Source organism: Protopterus annectens, chromosome 10.part0, assembly GCF_019279795.1.
Source record: "Protopterus annectens isolate FY-2018-M chromosome 10.part0, PAN1.0, whole genome shotgun sequence".
In the NCBI taxonomy this organism is placed as follows: Eukaryota; Metazoa; Chordata; order Ceratodontiformes; family Protopteridae; genus Protopterus; species Protopterus annectens.
In genome coordinates this window covers 1,709,028,058-1,709,052,272 of record NC_056744.1, presented here as the reverse complement: position 1 = coordinate 1,709,052,272, position 24,215 = coordinate 1,709,028,058, and the positions used below count along the sequence as shown (strand labels likewise).

General features: G+C 40.6%; 2 protein-coding genes across 2 annotated transcripts in view; one reads left to right on the top strand and one right to left on the bottom strand.

The window, feature by feature from the left end:
- LOC122813945 (nuclear factor 7, brain-like) overlaps window positions 1-14,587 on the bottom strand; it is an 87,900-nt gene extending 73,313 nt beyond the window's left edge. Inside the window, exon 1 of the mRNA XM_044086491.1 lies at window positions 14,137-14,587. Within this exon, the coding sequence (XP_043942426.1) occupies window positions 14,137-14,307 (171 nt within the window). The 5' untranslated portion in view covers window positions 14,308-14,587. The remainder of the gene's footprint in view (window positions 1-14,136) is intronic.
- The window catches only part of LOC122814457, a 1,903,843-nt gene that overhangs the window by 845,373 nt on the left and 1,034,255 nt on the right, over window positions 1-24,215 (top strand).

Below are 24,215 nucleotides of genomic sequence, written 5' to 3'. Positions count from 1 at the left end.
GTATAATGCCTTAAAAAACTCTTTTAAAACAAAAATTCCCTTTGGTTTTTTTAAAGGCCCTTTTGGTTTTTAAAATTTGGAAAAAGAAACCTGTAGAAGTAATAGGATAGGAGCATAAGTGTCTTAAATGCACATGTTAGCAGATATATATATATGAGGGGGAAGACAATTTTCAACATCCTGTAACCCATGAGAATTTCTCCATTAGATGTAATGCGGACTGTACCACCACGAGGTTAGTATATTTAGCTACCTGCATGGAATGCAATGCGTTCTATGTAAGAGTAAAACTACAAGAAGGTTAAAAGATAGAATAATAGGACATAAGTCCGAAATTAAGAGAAAAGTTGAAACTAATGGCCTATATAGACATTTAATGACTTATAGTTCACATTCTTTTAAATTTAGATGTATTTATGTTTTGAATATGGGTATGAGGTGGGGAGATGTGGATAATCTATTACAACTGAAAGAGTATGAATGGATTATACGGTTGCAGGCGGATAAAATGCCTGGCTTGAATAATAAAGTAAGTTTGAAGCCAATATTAGTTAAAAAACAGAGGGAAAATGTCTAGTTTTTATATGTTTTATATATATATATATATATATATATATATATATATATATATATATATATGTGTTTTTAAATTCTAATGAGATATGTTAATTAGTTTCTTTTGTATGGCTGGTTTGTTCATGTGACTGAAATGTTTCTCCATTTAAATGTGATGAACAGACATTAAGTTGTATGCTGATGAAGGGTATAGACCTGAAGCGTTGGAAGAATTTAAGTATGGCATTATAGAATACAAAAAAAAAAAAAAACGTGTCAGCATCTCACATTCATGAATAAAGGAATGCTTACAGATGTACAAGACAAACCCTACCCTGATCAATTAAAGTACAGCAACCACAAAACAGAGGCAAACCAATTTGTAATTAAGCCATGACAAAGGGCAAATTACTATCTCAGGGATAAAAACTTAAAGGGGGGATATTCTAGGGTGATTGTTTGTCACCGATACGGTTTTGTCTTGCTCTTCACCCATTAAGCAGTTTACTTAAAAAATTAGGCTATGGTTACAATTTGCCTGCAGAAAACAATCTTGTTTAGAAAGACTTCTCATCTACTTTTTAATTATTATTATTTATTTAACATTTGTTTACCGGGGTGGTCTGACTGGGTCTACAGAACCCATTTTCAGCAGAGGCCCGAGGAGAAAAGCCCCACATACAGTACAATACAAATGCAGTATAATCCAATCCAATACAAATTACATTAGAAATGCTTTACAAAAATAAGTTGAAAGAACAAACTATGTTACAAGATGTTGCAAAATATTACTAGACATCTAGACAATTCCAGAGTTAAAACATTACAGACAATTAATAGTCACTCTCACCATACACGATGTAGATCGTGTCCAAAACAATAGTAATAGGTAGTGCAATGCAGAACATTGACTGCTACAAGTACATGAAAAATAGAATGTTAGTTTCAGTTAGGAAAATAGCAGCCAGAAAGTCAGTGATGCAGATATATATATATATATATATATATATATATATATACACACACACACACACACACACATACACACACACATATATTATATATATAGAGAGAGAGAGAAGCGCGTTAAGGAGAATAAAAGCAATAAAGCCTGAGCAGTAGCTTAAGAATATGGTATAGAAACAGAGGAGTTAGAAGAGCCATAGGATCTTGCAGTCTGTGAGGGATTGAAATGTGACAGGAGAAGACGACGAGGCTAGTGTAGAAGAAGAGGAAGACCTGAGCATTAGGCAGGCTTTATGCAGGAGCAGAGCCATGTATTTTTGAGATGATTTTTTAAAGAGGTTTTGAAATGGGTTAGGCCAGGCATAGACCTGGTAGCTAGAGGTAATGAATTCCAATGTATAGAGACAGAGTGTGTCTAGGTTTTTTTGTGGGTTTTGAGATAACTAAGCGATTTTTGTCTTCTGATAGTAGAGACTGATTTGGTTCGTCATGAGACTGTATCCTAAGGTGTGACTAGATGGGCTAGTGTAGGGCAGGCAGTAGGCTTGAAAATCAGATTGTGCAACGTAGATAGCTGAATAAAGGCAAGTTGGTTGGGGAATTCAAGCCAGTTTAATTCTAGACGTGGTTTACAGGGGTGTGTGTAATATTTAGAGTTTGTGGCAAACTTTGCAACTTTGTTGTAGCACTGTTCCATCTTGCTTAGGGTAGAAGTTTGCAAGTTAGTTAAGATAGTGGCACCATAAAGAAGGGAGGGAAGTGAAAATGTTTTTGCAAGGGTAGTTTTGGTTGGTGCAGTAAAGAAATGTTTTGTTTATTTATAAAAAATAATCCCAATTTTTATGAGTTTTCTTTATATTCTGCTGTATATGGGGGTCAAATGAAAGTTTATTGTCAATGATAACACCTAGAAGTTTGGTTTCCTGCACTGTTTCTATGACAGTGTTGTCAGATGCAAGGTTGTTGAAATGATCAGTGACAGGGAAGGTGTTTTTGGCATGAAAGAGTAATAGTTTTGTCTTCTTTGGATTAAGAAAGAGTTGGGCATTTCTTAGCCAGGATTCAACTGCATAAAGGACTGTTGAGTTTTTGAAAGTAGTTCTGGTAGCGATTGAGCAGTGCAGATTATGGTGGAATCATCAGCATACTGAATGAGGGTCCCAGGGTGAGAGGCAGTGTGAAGGTTGTTTGTGAAAATGTTGAAAAGTAGGAGACCTAGGATGGAGTCTTGAGGGACTCCAGTAAGGTTGCGGAGAAACGGTGAGAGTTCATTGGACCATTTCACTGCTTGTTTACGATCCTTGAGGTAGCTCTGAAACCATATTACTGTGTTATGTGAGAAGCTTAAGTCAGACAGTGTGTTTAAAAGTAAGGGGGAGACATTGTGTGAAAGGCCTTGGAGAGATCAAGGAATAATGAGGCTGTATAGCATCCTGCATCTCTGGCCTTGTTCACAGTGTCTGTAAAAGATTACAGGGCTGTAGGTGTGCTGTGGCTAGGTCAGAAGTCCTGTTGTGTTTTGGTTAAAAGATTGTTTTGCAATAGATATTGCATTTCCTGCTGATGGAAACCTCTCTCAAGAATTTTGGATATGGGTGACAAGATGGATATAGGACGGAAATTGTATGCATCAAAATAGTCACCTCCTTTGTGGACGGGGGTGATGTGAGATTGTTTCCATATTGCAGGGACTTCTGATTCGGGTAAAGACCTATTTATAAGAATCCTGATTGGGTAGGTGACTGAGTTAGCAGCCAGTTTGAGGTAGTATGGTGAGAGAGCGTCAACTGAGGTAGAGCAGGGTTTTAGATTTGTAGCAGTTTCTTAATGGTGTCAGTGGGTATGGGCTGAAATGAGAATGGGGTTTGTATGACATTTTGTTGAGTAGGGGGTTTAATAATGACAGGGTTAGAAGTAGTTGATGGTCTGGGGTTGGCATCTGAATAGATTGAAGGGTGGGGTGTCCAGCATTAATGGTGTTAGTCAGTAGGTCCTAAATTGATTTTATGAAGTGCTTGGTAAACTTTTCGGCTATTTGTGACAGAGGGGTATCAGGTGACAGGGTGTCCTCTTCATTTCTTCCAGGGTTAAGTAGAGAGGATATGGAGTGCCAGTGTGACGGAGGGGTATCAGGTGACAGGGTGTGCTCTGAGAGGATATGGAGTGCCAGTGTGACGGAGGGGTATCAGGTGACAGGGTGTGCTCTTCATTTCTTCCAGGGTTAAGTAGAGAGGATATGGAGTGCCAATGTGATGGAGGGGTATCAGGTGACAGGGTGTGCTCTTCATTTCTTCTGCCCAGAAAAGTACAGTGAAAAACTTCTCTAAAGCAAATTTCACACTCCTCAAAACCGAGGTGGAATCCTTCAAAGCCCCCGGGCCTGTGGAAAATATGGCCCAGACCGCAGATTCCTTTATAAACGCTTTCTATGAACACCTTCAGGAATGCATGGATCATGCAATCCCAAATAAAACCAAGATCCAATCCTCCAAAGGCAGATGTCCTGTCTGGTGGACCCCAGCCATAAACAAACTATATAATAGAAGGGGGAAGCTACTAAATGATAGAGCAAAATCCCAAAAAGGGAAGGCATCACTGATCAGTATTAGCAAAAAACTCCGGGCACTCATAAAATTGTCTAAGGCCAGCTTCGAGAGAAAAATTACACAGAACACTAAGGATAATCATAAGGCTTTCTTTAGTTATGTTAGGAACCTGGGTGGTAATTCCCAGATATGCTCAGAATTAGTCCAAAATGACAAAAAATACACCGAACCCACAGACATTGCCAACATCCTAGCTGACAGGTTCAGCGCAAACTTCTCCGCCCCCTCCCCACCAAAAGGGCAAATATCTATCCCAGCAGAGTGCTGCCCCCCTGACATCTCAGGGCTGCGTCCTACATGAACTCCAAGAAGAGCTAAACCCAAACATAAAACTACTGTTCAATCTCAGCCTTACTAAGGATATGTGCCCAAAGAGTGGCATACAGCAACAGTGGCCCCTCTCCATAAAGGTGGTGCCTCAATGGATCCTGGAAACTATCGCCCCATAAGCCTGACTAGCTTGGTCTGGAAAGCTATGGAAAGGATCATCATGGACCTCATAAATAAAGATATTGGGGACCTACAGACACTGGATCCTACCCAGTTCGGCTTTGTTAAGGGCAGATCTTGCCTCTTAAACCTGGTTGAATTCTTTGAAACAGTCACCAAGGCCATTGACGAGGAGAAGGTGGTCCACACAGCCTACCTGGACCTCGCAAAAGCCTTCGATACAATACCCCACTCGGGCATTATAAATGAGCTCACCAGCTTAAATATAAACCCCTATGCCACTAGATGGATTGCAAACTGGCTCAAGGACAGAACCTACATGGTTAGAATTGCTGGAGCCATGTCAGACTCCAAACCAGTTACAAGTGGTGTCCCACAAGGCTCAGTCCTGGGACCTCTCTTGTTCGGTATACATTTCTCGGAGGTACAGGCCAACACGGAAGGACTGTGGCTGACCAAGTTCGCAGATGACTGCAAACTAGGAGCCATAATCGACTCTTCAGCCGACACAAGCATCCTCCAAAAGAGCCTCATAGAAACAGACAACTGGTGCCAGAGCCATGGCCTCAAGCTAAATGCCAAAAAGTGTATAGTCATCCCCTTTGGCAAAACAAAGTGCCCACAAATTACCACACAGGTGGTAATCCATTAAGTACAGAAGAAGTAATTAGGGACCTGGGGACCCAAGTTGATAGCAATCTCTCATTTGACAACCACGTGGCCAAAGTGGTTAGAAAAACATTTTACATAGCCCACCTAATCATGAAGGGATTCACATCTAGATCAGGGGAGGTCATCGTGCCTCTTTACTCATCCCTTATCAGGCCCATAATTGAGTACAATGCCCCTTTTGGGATGTACCTTACCAGACACCTGCAGAAACTGGAAAGACCCCGAAAGTACCTCACCAAGAGGATCAAAGGGCTCAAACAGATGCCATATGCTGCCCAGTTAAAGAAACTCCAGCTCTACTCAGTGGCATACAGCCTGTTCAGAGGCGATCTGTGCCTGACATATAAAGCCATGTCCAGCCTGGAATTAATGGACATGCTGCACCTCAGAAAATCCAAATCCCACCGAGCTATGTGCTCGAGAGACTTGAACCTCAGCACTGAAATAAATAGGACATGCTGGAGGGACAGATTCATAACCCAGAGGCTCCCTTCACTCTGGAATAAAATCCCAGTCCAGGTTAGGCAGAGACCCTCATTGACTCTCTTCAAGAGGAATCTTGAGGAGTGGATGGGAGATCGTAGGTTACCCCGGGTATCACTTCTGTGTCACTGTTAGACAGAGGCACAGGTAAACAGCTTCAAGTACCTGGGAGGAGTAGTTGAGGAGAAAGGTAGTCTGAATGAAGAGGTCAAAGCTAGAGTCAGAGGGGCTACAGCCAACTGGCATAGAGTATCAGGTGTAGTCTATGACAGAAGAATGCCAAATAAGCTGAAAAGTAAGGTGTACAAGATAGTGGTGTGACCAGCACTACTGTATGGTACAGAAACCTGGGCAGTAAAGGCAGAACAGTTGAAGAAACTAGAGTGATGGAAATGAAGTGGTTGAGAAGGGTGGTAGGATGCACACTGTGGGACAGATGAAGAAATGAGGACATAAGAGCAGAAGCCAAAGTAGCTCCAATTGCAGAAAAGATCAAGGAGAACAGATTATAGTGGTTTGGGCACATGTGTAGAAAAGCAGAAGACAATCTGGTGAGGAAGATTTGGGACAGACAGAAAGAAGGTAAGAGGAGACGAGGCAGAATCCATGATCGCATGGATTGTGTGAAAGAAGATCTGCAACAGTCAGGCATGAGTGTTGAAGAAGGCAGGAGTGTGGCACTGAATCGAGAGAGTTGGCAACAGTTAACATGACACCCCGACCCCATGTAGAAAAATGGAAAAAAGGGGGCTAACGATGATGATGATTCCCTAATACATATCAATGATGCATATCTGAATTCCAACACAATATTCTACTCTATGCTTATTTAAGGCAGCCCTGTTAGACATCCATATGTCTTTTTGTAAAACTGATTTCCTTATATTACATATGAGCAGTTAACTCTCCAAATTCAAACGGCACCTCCACGATCTTTCACATAGTTTGTAATAAAATAAATGAAACAAATATGAATAAAGGCAAAACAATAACACACACAGTCCATAGAAAACCAGTAACTGCATGATCCATTTTGTTACTGGGTCATGGAGGGTAAAAAAGCTTTATATACCAGAAGAGAGGAATGAAGAACAGGGCTAGTAAGTCTCATGGAGGGATTTGTCAGATTGGGGCAAGGATGTTAAAAAAGGGTTTATAAACCAGAAACGAGGAATGGAAGGAAAGAGCTAGTGCAGCTCAGTGAGGACAAGCAGGCGATAAAAGAATACAGACAAAACCAGAAATACTGAATTAAAACTTCCTTTTGATGCGTGGAGAAAAGTGCAACTAGTTACATGGGACAGTAGTGGATGGGCACCCAAATAAACCCCAAAAACACATACAGGGAAGTGTCTGCCAAAAGGCAGGATACATATGGGAACCACATGGACCATCTTCCTGGCCAGTGTGCTGGTCGATCTGATGATGGGGATCTACAGCAGATTACTAGCTATTGTGGAATTAGCTGAAGACCGATTCACAGCAAATAAAATCTGGGATCCACAAGTCTGCTAGGCTAACTGTGGTTACAGGCAAAGTCATGCAGAGAATCCCAAGGGAAAGGCTGTACTTCCTGCAGGGCAACAGTGTCCAGGACAATGCTGAAGGAATGGTCAGTATAACTTGATTCAGTTTTTATAACTAGGTTATAGGAAAACTTGACTGGAGAGAATTGGAAGATGATGTCTCCCAAGTTAATCGAGGCTTCTGACTTGGTCCTCCAGAGACAGCAGCAAGGGTGCTATGTGGACCTATACAGGCCGAGGTAAAACAGACTGAGGAATTGAACTGCAGCATGACTGAAAATCTGAACACAGAGTGTTGTTGTTAGAAAGGTGCTGTCATGAATACAGAACATAACTCATGGGGGTACTGCATGGGTCAGGACTGGATCCAGTACTCTATGGTGAGTTTCATAGTGAAGGGATTGCACAAAGCTCTCAAGTATCCCTGGTTTTCTACAACATCTCTAATTTTGAATCATAAAATGTCTGCTTTTCTAGTAAATCTCTAAGGATTTATTTTACATTAGTTTACTGGGAAAGTCCAACTGGGCACAGGTCCTTTTTCATTGGAGGCCCGGGAAGAAAATTTTCAGTTAACAATATAGAAACAATACAAAAGATAAAAAATACATGGAAGAAATAATAGAAGTTCTCACAAAAACAGTTACATACTGATATCAAGTACAATTCTTGGTATACATACATTTATATTTACAAAGTACTTAAAACAATTCAGTGATGGACAGAAATTATTATTCATTACAACTAAAGACCAATATAGCTATCAAAAAAAAAAAAAAAAAAAGAAAAAATCCAGAAGGAATTTCTAGTTAGAGGTAGAAAAAAATGGCAATCATGTCCAACATTAGAGTTTTGTAATTCTTATAACTAAAAAATATATATTCTATAAACTTTCAAAGTGAATCAGAGTAGATGCAAAATCTTTTATTCTATAAACTTTCAAAGTGAATCAGAGTAGATGTAAAACCTTTTAATCTATAAACTTTCAAAGTGAATCAGAGTAGATGTAAAACCTTGTATTCTATAAACTTTCAAAGTGAATCAGAGTAGATGCAAAACCTTTTATTCTATAAACTTTCAAAGTGAATCAGAGTAGATGTAAAACCTTTTATTCTATAAACTTTCAAAGTGAATCAGAGTAGATGTAAAACCTTTTATTCTATAAACTTACAAAGTGAATCAGAGTAGATATAAAACCTTTTATTCTATAAACTTTCAAAGTGAATCAGAGTAGATGTAAAACCTTTTAATCTATAAACTTTCAAAGTGAATCAGAGTAGATGTAAAACCTTGTATTCTATAAACTTTCAAAGTGAATCAGAGTAGATGCAAAACCTTTTATTCTATAAACTTTCAAAGTGAATCAGAGTAGATGTAAAACCTTTTATTCTATAAACTTTCAAAGTGAATCAGAGTAGATGTAAAACCTTTTATTCTATAAACTTTCAAAGTGAATCAGAGTAGATGTAAAACCTTTTAATCTATAAACTTTCAAAGTGAATCAGAGTAGATGTAAAACCTTTTAATCTATAAACTTTCAAAGTGAATCAGAGTAGGTGTAAAACCTTTTAATCTATAAACTTTCAAAGTGAATCAGAGTAGATGCAAAACCTTGTATTAGATAAACTTTCAAAGTGAATCAGAATAGGTGTAAAACCTTTTTATCTACAATCTTTCAAAGTGAATCAGAGTAGATGTAAAACCTTTTAATCTATAAACTTTCAAAGTGAATCAGAGTAGATGTAAAACCTTTTAATCTATAAACTTTCAAAGTGAATCAGAGTACTATTTATACATTGTCCCTGATTTTGGGTTTTCCCCTCCATTATATTCTGTTTTTGTCTACAATGAAACAAAGTCAGGCGTAGGTGTGAAGAATAGTAAGCAAGGACATAAAAAGGATGACCAACAGGACAAAAAATTGTATTTCAGATCCAGTGCACACTAATGTAAAATACTGTACTTGCATCACAATAACAACCATGGTAAGAAGTACCAGTTAGGGAAAATCACAGCTGGGTGGGATCAACAGGAAACGACTGGGAGGTCCAAGGCATCAGTCAAGAGATGCTGGCTTAAACTCTCGTTAGGAATGACTCCAGAAGTAAAGAGGTAATACCCCCACTGAACAGATGCTGACCCCACTGAACAGATGCTGAGTACTGTGAACCCTGGTCAGGCCACACCTTGGGTGTTATGTTCATTTCTGGAAGCAATACAAGGGAAAAGTATATCAGGTTGCCACAGGAAATCTGAGATGAAAGATATAAAAAGTTGTCTCATCTGAAATGAAAAGAGTCAGGCCAGGTAATATACAAACTGGAGTTCTTTTCACTACAGACAAGATAAGACAGGAAGGCATTATGTGGAAAAACACGATCATGCTGACTACATGCAAGGGGGGTGGGGTCACCATGAAAGAGAAAGGACAGGAGAAGACAGAGCAAAGGCAGCAGACTGCAAGGACCAACAACTCCTTGAAACTGTGAAAATAAGAATGAACTTCCCAAATGGGTGGTGGAGAGTATTCATAGAGGCATGGGACAGATGAAGAAAAGGTTAGGGGAAAGAAGGGAAATTATACATTTCATGGATGCATTATTTTTCATTTTTGTGCAGTGGCTTTAAAGTGTTAGGCTTTAGCCATCACTCCAATCTTGCTGCCAAATAAAATAGTTCCACATCTTTCCTGTATATTAGCCTTATTACAGAACTTGACATCAACATAGACACACACACACACACACACACACACACACACACACACACACACACACACACACACACACACACACACACACACACACACACACACACACACACACACACACACACCAAAAGCAAACTTTTTTAAAACATCTACTACCTTTGGGTCCCCAACTTTTCTCATCCCTCCTCCTCATTAAAGGCAACCAGATCACAGATGTATCCCACCCCAGATTTTTTCTTTTCCTCAGATGGATTTCTCTCTTCAGACATGAAAACTTAACAGCAATTGGGTTACAAATTCCCCCATGACTAGGACAAGAGCAAAATAGCCAATGCCTTCATATTTCAGCCAGCTAATTTTTTTACACTCAGCCCCTAACAAGCCTTAGCAGTGTCACTGGTGCAGACATTAGCACACTCACCTTCAGTTCAGATGGCTGTGGATTCTATCACCACACCAGGCTGATGGATTGCTGACACTGTAATGTAGTATAAGAGGGGTGATGCATTCCTAAGGATGCCATCCTTCGGATGAGACATTAAACAGAGGCCTGAATGGCATGAGTTGGTGGTAGCTCAAGTGGATGTAAAAGATCCCACAGCAGCAATTGAAGAGAGTACTGGAAATTCCCTAATGCCCTGCCCAAATTTCCCTTAGCAGTATAAAACTCAGGTCCCACCTGAAAAGAGGCTACCAGCCTACAGAACTAACCTGGTCGACAAAAGATAAATAAAACATATTGGGAAGACATCACTCAGCTGTGCATGTACTGAAGCCATAAGGAATATTCCTCAACATATGTGGTTATGTATCCTTTGTCCATCCACCTACTGCAGTACCATCAATCATCACTGACCCAGAATCACCACCATGGCTAATGAAACATCCAAGCTTCCAAGGAGTCTCTACAACCTCTCCTTTAGAAAAAGTGAGTAGGCAATGCCTCATCATTCCTCTTCTTTCTGACCAGCTCCAACAGGTGCTGCCCGATTTGCTAACTGAATTCATAGGATCATAGGAAGTTACAAAACTACTGGCCCTGAGGCCCTTACAAGCCTAACCAAGAATTTAGCCCATGTTCTGACAAGTCAGCACCTATGTCACTGTCCAGCAGGGACACAGGTGGAATCCCAGGAGTGTATTTCCTGTTCCCCATCCAGGTTGCATTTAAAAAGGGTTAAAGAGGTACTCTGCTTTACATGGAGAGGGAGTCTATTGCACAAAAGAGGAGTCTCTGGGTTACAAATCTGTCCTGCCAACACATCTCATTGATGCCACAGACCAGGTTGAGGTTGCGTGTCTGGGTGAAGTCTGACTTGTGGGTATGCAGCAGTCCCATCAGGGTGGGGTCTGAGATTGCTTTGTATGCCAGACAGAGGTCACCTCTGAAGAGTCAGTAGGAGACTGAATAGAGGGACAGGGCTTTTAGCCTATCTGTGTAGGGTAGATGTTTGAGGCCCTGGAATCTCCGGGTGAGGAACCTCTGTGGTCTGTCCAGCTGCTGCATGTGCTTTGTGAGGTACATGCCGAAAGGGGCACTGTACTCAATAATGGGTCTTATAAGGGAAGAATACAGGGATGTTATGACCACCTTGTCCCTGGAGAAGATACCCTTACTAAAGAGGTGGGCCATGTAGAAAGCTTTCCGTACAATGGAGGCAATATGATGGTCAAAAGTCAGTTTGCTATCAACCTGCATACCCAAGTCCCACACGACTGATTGAGTGCTTAGGAGCTTAGGTCACCTGAGTCAGGGTTTTATCCCTCTACACAACAGAGATCTCTTAAAAAAGTCAGACTTTTCCTTCAGTCTTTCTGTAACACTGCTCACAAAGACATAGGAAAGAACAAGCCTTACTAATGATGACTGTGGTATTCATTTCAAAACAGCCCTTTCATCTTCAGTGGGTCCATTTACTGCTAGCGTCCTACTACTTATCAATGTCTTATGCAGACTGTCATCCTTAGTACAACACACACTGTTATAAAGGTCACACAACTATGGACCATTTACTGCTAGCGCCCTACTACTTATCAGTGTCTTATGCAGACCGTCACCCTTAGTATAACACACTGATATAAAGGTCACACAACCGTGGACCATTTACTGCTAGTGTCCTACTACTTATCAATGTCTTATGCAGACCGTCACCCTTAGTATAACACACACTGTTATAAAGGTCACACAACCGTGGACCATTTACTGCTAGTGTCCTACTACTTATCAATGTCTTATGCAGACTGTCACCGTTAGTATAACACACACTGTTATAAGTCACATTTACTGCTAGCGTCCTACTACTTATCAATGTCTTATGCAGACTGTCACCCTTAGTATAACACACACTGTTATAAAGGTCACACAACCGTGGACCATTTACTGCTAGCATCCCACTACTTATCAATGTCTTATGCAGACCGTCACCCTTAGTATAACACATACTGTTATAAAAGTCACACAACCGTGGACCATTTACTGCTAGTGTTCTACTACTTATCAATGTCTTATGCAGACCGTCACCCTTAGTATAACACACACTGTTATAAAGGTCACACAACCGTGGACCATTTACTATTAGCGTCCTACTACTTATCAATGTCTTATGTAGACCGTCACCCTTAGTATAACACACACTGTTATAAAGGTCACACAACCATGGACCATTTACTGCTAGCGTCCTACTACTTATCAATGTCTTATGCAGACCGTCACCCTTAGTATAACACTCACTATTATAAAGGTCACACAACTGTGGACCATTTACTGCTAGCATCCTATTACTTATCAATGTCTTATGCAGACCGTCACCCTTAGTATAACACATATAAAAGTCACATTTACTGCTAGTGTCCAACTACTTACCAATGTCTTTTACAGACTGTCACCCTTAGTATAACACACACTGTTATAAGTCACATTTACTGCTAGCGTCCTACTACTTATCAATGTCTTATGCAGACCATCACCCTTAGTATAACACACACTGTTACAAAAGTCACACAACCTCACCTTTTCACACAGGTTTGGGCATGGTGAGGGTGAATGCAGCAGATACATCGGCTACAAAGGGATGATTACCGTTCATTATGAAAATCTGCTAGAGAAGTCAGAAGGTATTAAAAATAATTTCTGGAGAGCTTTGTCCCCCACAACCCTTTATTTTTACATGCCAAGTCAAAACTGCAACCGTCAGAGAAAACAACACCTCATATGAAAGGTTGTGTGGTCTCTCTATTCACCAATAGCCTTTGCTAATACTGTACCTGTGTGTTTGGGTAGGGTAATGGGAATGCCTTCAATGCATGGATTACAGATTTTAGCTGGGTCTGCTATAGGGTAATGGGAATGCCTTCAATGCATGGAGGACAGATTTTGGCTGGGTTTGCTGCAATGCAGTACATCTTTATGACAATATCTGTCCAAAAAACAGCTCTACTCAGCCATGTCACAATCCCAGATAAAGTCGAAGCATGGCATGCCCTCAGTAGCTCTGAGTTCACAAAAGGGTTTCCCAAATTCTAGTATTACTCTCTCCATCTACTAATGCCTCCTAACTCCCCTGCCATACCCTGCCCTGACTCTCGTTATACCACAACATTTTCACCATGACATAAACATAAAATATAATCACATTAATTGTAAACTTCACATTTTCTCTCACAATTGTTGCTCTCTCTATTAACTGCTACTGTTTATATAAATATAAATATATATATTTATTATTGCTTCTGTTTTGTTTTTAATAATGTACCCCTTACCACCTTTCTGTTCTCTTTCTTTTTTCTTCTTACAGGGCAGTATCTACAGACTGTCAGCTGGGATCAGTGTACCACCCTAGCAGTCAAATGTAAAATAAAATAAAAAATAATGTCATGGTTATTCAGTTAAGAAACTGCTTCAGATTTGATTGGCATAACTTTCCTGTCGTAGACACACATTATCTTGGGACAGCTGTATATCATGGAACTTCCTTCCATTATATTAACTTCTAAACCTTCCCAGTGTCCCAGCTTCTGCCCTGTCAGCTGCAAATGTCTGTGCTGGCAAGAACAACTTTCTCTAATCTCTTCCTCCATGATCTCTGGCCAAGAGATTTTTGTTTCTTAATAAATACCGAATACACGGATCATTTTTACTTCATGCTATTCATCATACAGTGTCCCTTACCTTATACACACTGACTGCCTCATGCAGGAACACAAAGTTGTGGCAGGAATGTCTGGGAACACACAGGACACAAATAAAGGCCTCATCTTCCTGGCAGAATAATTCCAGTCTCCGTCTGTGCTCTCCACAGCACTGCTCTTTTCTCCCATTTGTAGCACACAGATTCTGCATGTTTTCTTTCTCCCAGAAGTCTTTTTATTCACTTTTGTGCTCCAGTTTCAGTTTCAGGCCCTGAAGTATTTGATATATACAGACAACAGTCAGTCCACTGAATAACTCTTGACAGAAACGTTTTGTTACTTTATATCAAAATCTATCAACAGCATGACATACTGATGTCACAATCCAAAATGACTAGAATGCCAAAAAAACTGAGCACATTAAACTGCTACACATAAACCCAGCTTACATACAGCACACTCACTCTATACTTTTTAGTTTGATTTTTACAACAAAGGCAGGAAGTGACTGTAAAAGGAACAGCCTCTGTTTAAAGAGACAGTGTACCAGTTAGCACATGTAAAGCTTGACAATTATCCCAGCGTGTGTTTTTGTTCACTTAAACACATATTTTTTATTCAGTTATATTTACATTTTAAGTAAATTCAAATATATAAAAGCAGACAAAACTTTGCTTAAACTTCAGTGCAAACTGTTTCTCATATTCACTCCTACTGCTTTTATTGGTTTTGTTTTTTACTTAGCGGATAAATGAGCTGGAAGCAGTGACCATTCTCAGTCACTTCTGTTTTTAGGAGTCCAAAGTCTGCTTTGGAGAAGTTTTTCAAAGTGGTTACCTTTGTGGGGTGTGTGGGTGAGATGTGGATTTCCATGGTGATTAGTTTATGGTCGGATCTGACCAGGGAGGGATTAACCATTGGTGTAGAGCAACGGTCACCCATGTCAGTAGTAACCAGGTCAAGGATATTGGTTCCTCTAGTGGTCAAGGATATTGCTTCCTCTAGTGGGGTTGAGGATGAACTGGTCTAAGGCATTGGAACTGATGAATTGCAGGAAGTGTTGGGCCAATGTATTGGTGTTTGAGTAGTTTTCCCCACTTGATGGAAGTGTACTGGAAGTCACCTTGTAAGAGAGTGTTGGGTTGGACCTTGGTAGATTCTATGGTAATTAGGAACGTGGAGTGAGAGCCTAGTGACATGGTTGGGGACCTATAGTAGGCTGTGACCTGGATTGCCGTCTTACCCAATGTTAGTTGTACCTGAAATATCTCAAATGCATTATGCTGGGCTACTAGTCTGGAGGTGTGCATATCCTTTATGAATATGGAGACACCACCGCCTTTGGAACTTTGATCCATGCTTTGTGGCCGAAAGGTGTTGAATGAGTTATGGCCTGGTAGTGCAGTGGTGCTTTCTTTTTACAGCACAAATGTTGATGTTCTCGATTTTGAGGAGTGCTTTGAGTGAGTTCCTCTTGAGATTTAGACTTCTAGCATTGAGCAGCATGACCCTCAGATTGCATTTATTTATAGCTGTTACAGTGATAATTTGGTCTTTGGAACATGCCTAAAAAAAGCAGTATAGGGGTGGGAAGAGCCTTAGCCAGTACCCAAAAACTCAGGGGTGACAGATGCAGGCCATCTCTGGCAAAGCATCTAGGTCTGTGTATCATGTCATCCCAAGCAGACAGATACTGGATCCCCTTAGAATGACACCAGAAATTTATCCAATTGTTGAAGTCAGTCATTTTTTGTTTGTACTGCAATATCATTCTGGTTAATAGTAGGATACTGCTCAGGGCTAGTGTCATACCTGCCTGGGCCACATAATCCGAGAGTTCCACCATGTCTCTTTTCATGTAGTCCAGTGAGGTCTGTCTCAGGTCATTCGCACCCACATGGACAATGACAGTGTCATACTTGTACTTGTTGTGGAGTGACCTGAGTGCGTGTGTTATATGTCGGATTCTGCACCTGATAGCTGACTGTCACCTTCTCCTTATTCAACCTAGTGAGTGGGACATCTGTATGCCTCAGTATTGAGTCAACTATGATTAGTGTTTTGGGCAAGGTGGGGCTTAGGTTGAGGGGCACACTTTGGAGGTGAGCTATGTGTCCTGTGGTTTGTGCTGTGTTGTGGTGGTTGAGTGCATTTCTGTTTTAGAGGTCTCTGCTGTTTGGGTAAATTTCTATTTAAGAGGGTCCATGAAGGTGTGTGTGTGGTTTGTGTTTTATGCAAGAGCTGTGATAGTGGGTGTTTTGGAGGTCTATGTGTTCCATGTGGTGTGGTGCAGGTATTGACCTTTTCCTCTTAACCAGCTAGTCCAGTCTTGGCTGGGAGAGTGCATAGCTTCCAATTTGTTGATATAAATGCATCTCTCACAAGTCTGGGTGTTGGGAGGTAAGAGGAGAGGGTTGTCTGTGTACATGAGGCAGTTGCTACACTACCTCAGAATACCCAAGTGCACCAGGTTAATAGAAGAAACCTCAGGGAACTTCCCTTTAATCATGCCAGGAGGGGTGGTTATAACTGCTATGTACTGGAGCTATTTCCTTGAAAAATGACTAGTGCTAATGGCACTTGTGTGCTACAATAATAGCTACAAAAACCTGTTGAACTGCAGAGTGATTAAGCTATTTGAAGTGCAAGAGATAAGGAACTAGCAAGATCTATGGGAAAAACTGAAGAGGAGACTTTATGGCACCAGGAATACTTTACCTCAGCTTGGCGCTGCAGTGCAGAGCTTAAACAAGCACAAACTCACGCAAACACGGGCTTTTAAACTAGAAAGTTGAAAGGGATGGAAAAACAGCCTGAACAGTCAATAAACTACAATTTCTGGGCCAGAAACAGCTCATCTTGTAGTAGATAGGCTACCTAGTGCTTACCACTCCCACTGATATGGTAGAAGGCTTCCCTCCAACACAGAAAGGCTTGGGGTGCTCAGAAGCTTACAAACAGTCCTGGATACAGCAAATCTGTAGCTGGACTAGACTAGTTACATGATAGGTGGGAAACAAGTACAAATGCAGGCTTTTAAACCAGAAAGTTGAAAGGGATGGAAAAACTGCCCAAACATCCAATAAACTACAATTTCTGGGCCAGAAACCACTCCTGTTGTGGTAAATAGGCTACCTAGTGCTTACAACTCCCACTGATAAGCTAAAAGGCTTCCCTCCAACACAGAAAAGCTTGTGGGCTCAGAAGCTTACAAACAGTCCTGGATACAGCAAATTTGTATCTGGACTAGACTAGTTACAAGAAAGGTGGGAAACAAGCGCAAATGCAGGCTTTTAAACTAGAAAGTTGAAAGGGATGGAAAAAACTGCCCAAACGGCCAATAAACTATAATTGAGGATGAGCTCACATGCAACTTACCCAAACCTCAAATTCCTCTTAAACACAGTTGTCAGAAACACTGCATGCACACAAATAAGACAACTCCCACCACATTACATAAAACCACCTGTTATTGTGCCTCAACTATCAAGGCCATGAGGTGCAACAGCACAGAATCAAATATATTGTTTATGGGAGACTCCATTGTTAGACATACCAATGTCTCTGTCACCAGGCTAGATAAGGAGAAGTTACAGTTAGTCACCTGACAGGGATGGGAGACTCCATTGTGAGACATACCAATGCCTCTGTCACCAGGCTAGATAAGGAGAAGTTACAGTTAGTCACCTGACAGGGATGGGAGACTCCACTGTGAGACATACCAAAGTCTCTGTCACCAGGCTAGATAAGTAGAAGTTACAGTTAGTCACCTGACAGGGATGGGAGACTCCATTGTTAGACATACCAATGTCTCTGTCACCAGGCTAGATAAAAAGAAGTTACAGTTAGTCACCTGACAGGGATGGGAGACTCCATTGTGAGACATACCAATGTCTCTGTCACCAGGCTAGATAAGGAGAAGTTACAGTTAGTCACCTGTCAGGGATGGGAGACTCCATTGTGAGACATACCAATGTCTCTGTCACCAGGCTAGATAAGGAGAAGTTACAGTTAGTCACCTGACAGGGATGGGAGACTCCATTGTGAGACATACCAATGTCTCTGTCACCAGGCTAGATAAGGAGAAGTTACAGTTAGTCACTTGACAGGGATGGCAGACTCCATTGTGAGACATACCAATGTCTCTCTCACCAGGCTAGATAAGTAGAAGTTACAGTTAGTCACGTGACAGGGATGGGAGACTCCATTGTGAGACATACCAATGTCTCTGTCACCAGGCTAGATAAGGAGAAGTTACAGTTAGTCACCTGACAGGGATGGGAGACTCCATTGTGAGACATACCAATGTCTCTGTCACCAGGCTAGATAAGGAGAAGGTACAGTTAGTCACCTGACAGGGATGGGAGACTCCATTGTGAGACAGACCAATGTCTCTGTCACCAGGCTAGATAAGGAGAAGTTACAGTTAGTCACCTGACAGGGATGGGAGACTCCATTGTGAGACATACCAATGTCTCTGTCACCAGGCTAGATAAGGAGAAGTTACAGTTAGTCACCTGACAGGGATGGGAGACTCCATTGTGAGACATACCAATGTCTCTGTCACCAGGCTAGATAAGGAGAAGTTACAGTTAGTCACCTGACAGGGATGGGAGACTCCATTGTGAGACATACCAATGTCTCTGTCACCAGGCTAGATAAGGAGAAGTTACAGTTAGTCACCTGACATGGATGGGAGACTCCATTGTGAGACATACCAATGTCTCTGTCACCAGGCTAGATAAGGAGAAGTTACAGTTAGTCACCTGACAGGGATGGGAGACTCCATTGTGAGACATACTAATGTCTCTGTCACCAGGCTAGATAAGGAGAAGTTACAGTTAGTCACCTGACAGGGATGGGAGACTCCATTGTGAGACATACCAATGTCTCTGTCACCAGGCTAGATAAGGAGAAGTTACAGTTAGTCACCTGACAGGGATGGGAGACTCCATTGTGAGACATACCAATGTCTCTGTCACCAGGCTAGATAAGGAGAAGTTACAGTTAGTCACCTGACATGGATGGGAGACTCCATTGTGAGACATACCAATGTCTCTCTCACCAGGCTAGATAAGGAGAAGTTACAGTTAGTCACCTGACAGGGATGGGAGACTCCATTGTGAGACATACCAATGTCTCTGTCACCAGGCTAGATAAGGAGAGGTTACAGTTAGTCACCTGACAGGGATGTGAGACTCCACTGTGAGACATACCAATGTCTCTGTCACCAGGCTAGATAAGAAGTTACAGTTAGTCACCTGACAGGGATGGGAGACTCCATTGTGAGACATACCAATGTCTCTGTCACCAGGCTAGATAAGGAGAAGTTACAGTTAGTCATCTGACATGGATGGGAGACTCCATTGTGAGACATACCAATGTCTCTGTCACCAGGCTAGATAAGGAGAAGTTAGAGTTAGTCACCTGACAGGGATGGGAGACTCCATTGTGAGACATACCAATGTCTCTGTCACCAGGCTAGATAAGGAGAAGTTACAGTTAGTCACCTGACAGGGATGGGAGACTCCATTGTGAGACATACTAATGTCTCTGTCACCAGGCTAGATAAGGAGAAGTTACAGTTAGTCACCTGACAGGGATGGGAGACTCCATTGTGAGACATACCAATGTCTCTGTCACCAGGCTAGATAAGTAGAAGTTACAGTTAGTCACCTGATAGGGATGGGAGACTCCATTGTGAGGCATACCAATGTCTCTGTCACCAGGCTAGATAAGGAGAAGTTACAGTTAGTCACCTGACAGGGATTGGAGACTCCATTGTGAGACATACCAATGTCTCTGTCACCAGGCTAGATAAGGAGAAGTTACAGTTAGTCACCTGACAGGGATGGGAGACTCCATTGTGAGACATACCAATGTCTCTGTCACCAGGCTAGATAAGGAGAAGTTACAGTTAGTCACCTGACAGGGATGGGAGACTCCATTGTGAGACATACCAATGTCTCTGTCACCAGGCTAGATAAGGAGAAGTTACAGTTAGTCACCTGACAGGGACCAAGATTCATCACATGCAAGCACTGAGGTCACTAAACTTCAAGTATCAGTATGACTCGGTCATAGTCCATGTGGATGTGAATGACCTGAGACGTACCTCTCTGGACCATATGTGACACAGGCAGGTATAAGCCAGCCACTGAGAAGCATCCCACTGTCTTCATGGATGATGCCACAATACTAACAGGAGATGATATCCCCTTTGAATTTTTTTTCCTGTAATTTGTCCTTTATCATGGTGCAACTGCAAAGTTGTTTGCCACTGTTTCATGGCTGCTGCAACATAATTGATCACTGTAGGGTATATCTTATACATTTTAAGCCCCATTTCATCCATGAATGTGGGATACTGGCAAATGCTTTTTTGTAATTTAATGCACGAGAGCTGCTGCACGGCTCCAGAAAAATGTAGGTAAACACAAGAAAAAAGAGCCAGCAAACAGTGACTGGATAAAAATAAATATTATATTTTAGTGGTACATAACAGCAAAAACAGACCGGTTTCGGCTGGAAACAAATTACACAGCCTTCTTCAGTGTATAAAAATATGCAAATCAAAGCTGTTTAAATACCATAAGATCAGAACCTATTGGTGGATGCTCATAAATATTCATTTAATCCAGGGGGAAACAAGCCACCAAGTTTAATAATCCATTTCTTTTCTTTACCATTCAATACTGTGTGCCATCCTGTTTTGTTGGTGCGATTGCCATGTACCATATCAATGATGGTAAACATGAATTTAGCTGTAGGATGTGCCATATGGTGTTTGTATAGAGCATTATTCATTCTTTTTTGTTTTATATTACTAATATGTTCTGAAATATGTATTCTCATGGGGCGTGATGTTTGTCCCACATAGAATGCTCCACAATTACAAGTGGCCAGATAAATGATCCAATCACTACTGCAGTTAGCAAAAAATTGAAGATCAAAGACTTGGGAGCAATTCCTACTAGAAAAATCCTTGGATTTGTTAATATATTGACAATTGGTGCAATGACCACAAGGAAAGCATCCATGTATCAAAATGTATCAATTTCTGTTTTTTTTTTTTTTTTGGTGTTTCAATACTTTTTGCCTTGTTTCTCAGTTCTGTATAAAAGTGTTTTGGATTATCAATATATTGCTTATGTTGTACTTTTCCTTTATATTTATATGTGTATCTTCTACGATTCTGTGCCTATGCTTATATTTTTAGTCTATGATTTGTGTGCACAATATATACTGATCTGTTCTGATACTGTGCATTGCTTTTATCACATCTCTGTCTTAGAGTTCTCTGTCTGTATTGATCTGTTTCCTCTTCTGTACTCCTCTACCAGTGACACTTCTTACTTTAACTGCTTTATAGTTCTCTGTATTTAGTACTTCCATGATGTCATTTGATTTCTCCCCTTCCTTTCCCTTACTGCCCAGTGTTTTTGTGGTAAGACTTTAACTGTTATTAATTTAGCTGCAAATTAATATAGCCTATTTACATCTGTTATATTACACAGATTTCTGTTGAAAGATTTAATTACTCTATTAATTTGTTTAATCAGACTCTAACATTTTGGGTCTTATTGACATTCTTTAATATTTTTTCATTGATCTTTATATGTCTATCCTTCTCTATTAAATAAAGCAGCTGTTAACCTTTGCTCTCTGTTTGCTTCAGGGATTCTACAGAAAGTTAGTGAACATCTTTCTGTGACAATATTACCTTCAGCTGCATGCTGCATCATCTGTTGCTCTTTCATATAGGAATTCACTTGTCTATCACTGCACAACATTGACTGTCAGAGTTGTCACTTGTCTATCGCTACACAACATTGACTGTGTCAGAGTTGTCACTTGTCTATCACTTCACAACATTGACTGTGTCAGAGTTGTCACTTGTCTATTGCTACACAACATTGACTGTGTCAGAGTTGTCTATCGCTACACAACATTTTGTGTGAAAGTTGTCACTTGTCTATCACTTCACAACGTTGACTGTGTCAGAGTTCTCACTTGTCTTTCGCTACACATTGACTGTGTCAGAGTTGTCACTTGTCTATCGCTACACAACATTGACTGTCAGAGTTGTCACTTGTCTATCACGTCACAACATTGACTGTGTCAGAGTTGTAACTTGTCTATCGCTACACAACATTGACTGTGTCAGAGTTGTCACTTGTCTATCACTTCACAACATTGACTGTGTCAGAGTTGTCACTTGTCTATCGCTACACAACATTGACTGTGTCAGAGTTGTCACTTGTCTATCGCTACACAACACTGACTGTGTCAGAGTTGTCACTTGTCTATCGCTACACAACATTTACTGTGTCAGAATTGTCACTTGTCTATCAGTACACAACACTGTCAGAGTTGTCACTTGTCTATCACTTCACAACATTGACTTTGTCAGAGTTGTCACTTGTCTATCACTACACAACATTGACTGTGTCAGAATTGTCACTTATCTATTGCTACACAACACTGACTGTGTTTCTTGCTCCTTCCCTGGCTGTGCAACCCAGCTGAAGTTTTGTACTCATTTCCTGCTGAAGGCTGTAGAGAATCGTCATGTGGCAAGTGATCAGATGCTTTCCGTTTCACCTGTTTCTCCTTCATTTGTTAGACTCAGTGACCCATCATGCTGCAACATTACCACTGTTGGATTTTATACACTAAATCCTTTACTTCACAAATAATCCATAGCTACAGTTTCTATTTCTCTAACTTCCCCATTAGCAATCCTCTTTTCTACTTTCCCCCTTTGTTTTCTTATTTTTTGTATTGTAAAAGTTTCCATATCCAGATGCATTTGCCTGTATTTCTCTGCAACTATATTTGGTGCCACTTTTTTGTATTGATTTGTTTTCTTTTCTGCCTTTGCATAATTATTCTGCCACATTAAAGTTATTATACATTCCCATGTCCATATTTCTTCCACCGGTGTCTCCCTCTTTTTATGTTTTCTTTACTTTGGGGACTAATTGTTCCATCATGCTGTAACATAAAGTGTGTTAGACTTTCTTTTCTACACTAAATCCTTCACTTTGGAAGTACTCCTTAACTTTAGCTTCTATTGGTTTAACTTCCACTTTACTAATCTTCTGTTTTACATTACCCCTTTGTGATCCTATTTTTGTGTTGTGAAAGTTTCCATATCAGGATACTTTGCCTGTATTTCTCTTCAAATAACTTTGTAGATGCTGTCTGGTAGTGATTACTTTGGCTGTCTCCTTTGCATAAGTAACGCAGCAAAACAGATCGCTTTCTTTCCCATATCCATGTTTATTTTTCATGCCTTTCAAAAACATCTGGGTTTTGTTCTTTACATTTTTTGCACTTCCTTGGTTGCTTCTTTTTCCAAATGACCCAATGTTTTTGTCTATCTAATGCTTTTCATGGATCAGTTGTATTAATGAACACAAAGATGCATTTGAAGGTTTTGACAGTTTTTCTTGTGTAAGTATTTTCCTTTTCTCTGATTTCTCTCAATGTTTTTGAATTTCTTGCATCTAGAAATTATTGGCATCTTGCATAATAGTCACAATACATCATTTGTTTCTTATCCTAAACAGTCCAGTTTATCATCTTTATGGCTCTTTTTCTGACCTATTAGTTTTTGTGGACTAGTAATTCCTTCTACAATGGGGTAAGGACATCGTCCCCCTAAACCTGTTCCAACCCCATTGTTGGAATGTTTCTGTGTCTTGAAGATTCTACACTGCCAGTTTTTCCAGTCCTGGAACCAGTGCACCTATGAGGATCCGGCACTTTTTAATGTGTCTTTTTTATTTTTTACCCTACCTCAATCCATGATATATGCTATATAAAATACACTGTATGCATCAGTGTCATACCCAGTAAAGTATAGCTTATTTAAAGAAAAGTTCATTGCTAGCTAGTACCCTACCTTTTCCCTACATTCCACTATAGCTGGAGACTGAGTACAAGAAAAAGAGTTTGAGGTGACCCACATAAGACCTGTTATTTACACCCTGTATTCTTTTAATGAGGAAGCTCTGTGGCCACTGTGCTTGTTGCAAATGCCTGGTCAGGTACATGCTGAAGAGTGCAGTGTACTAGATTATTGGTCTAATGAGGGCTAAGCATAGTGGGACT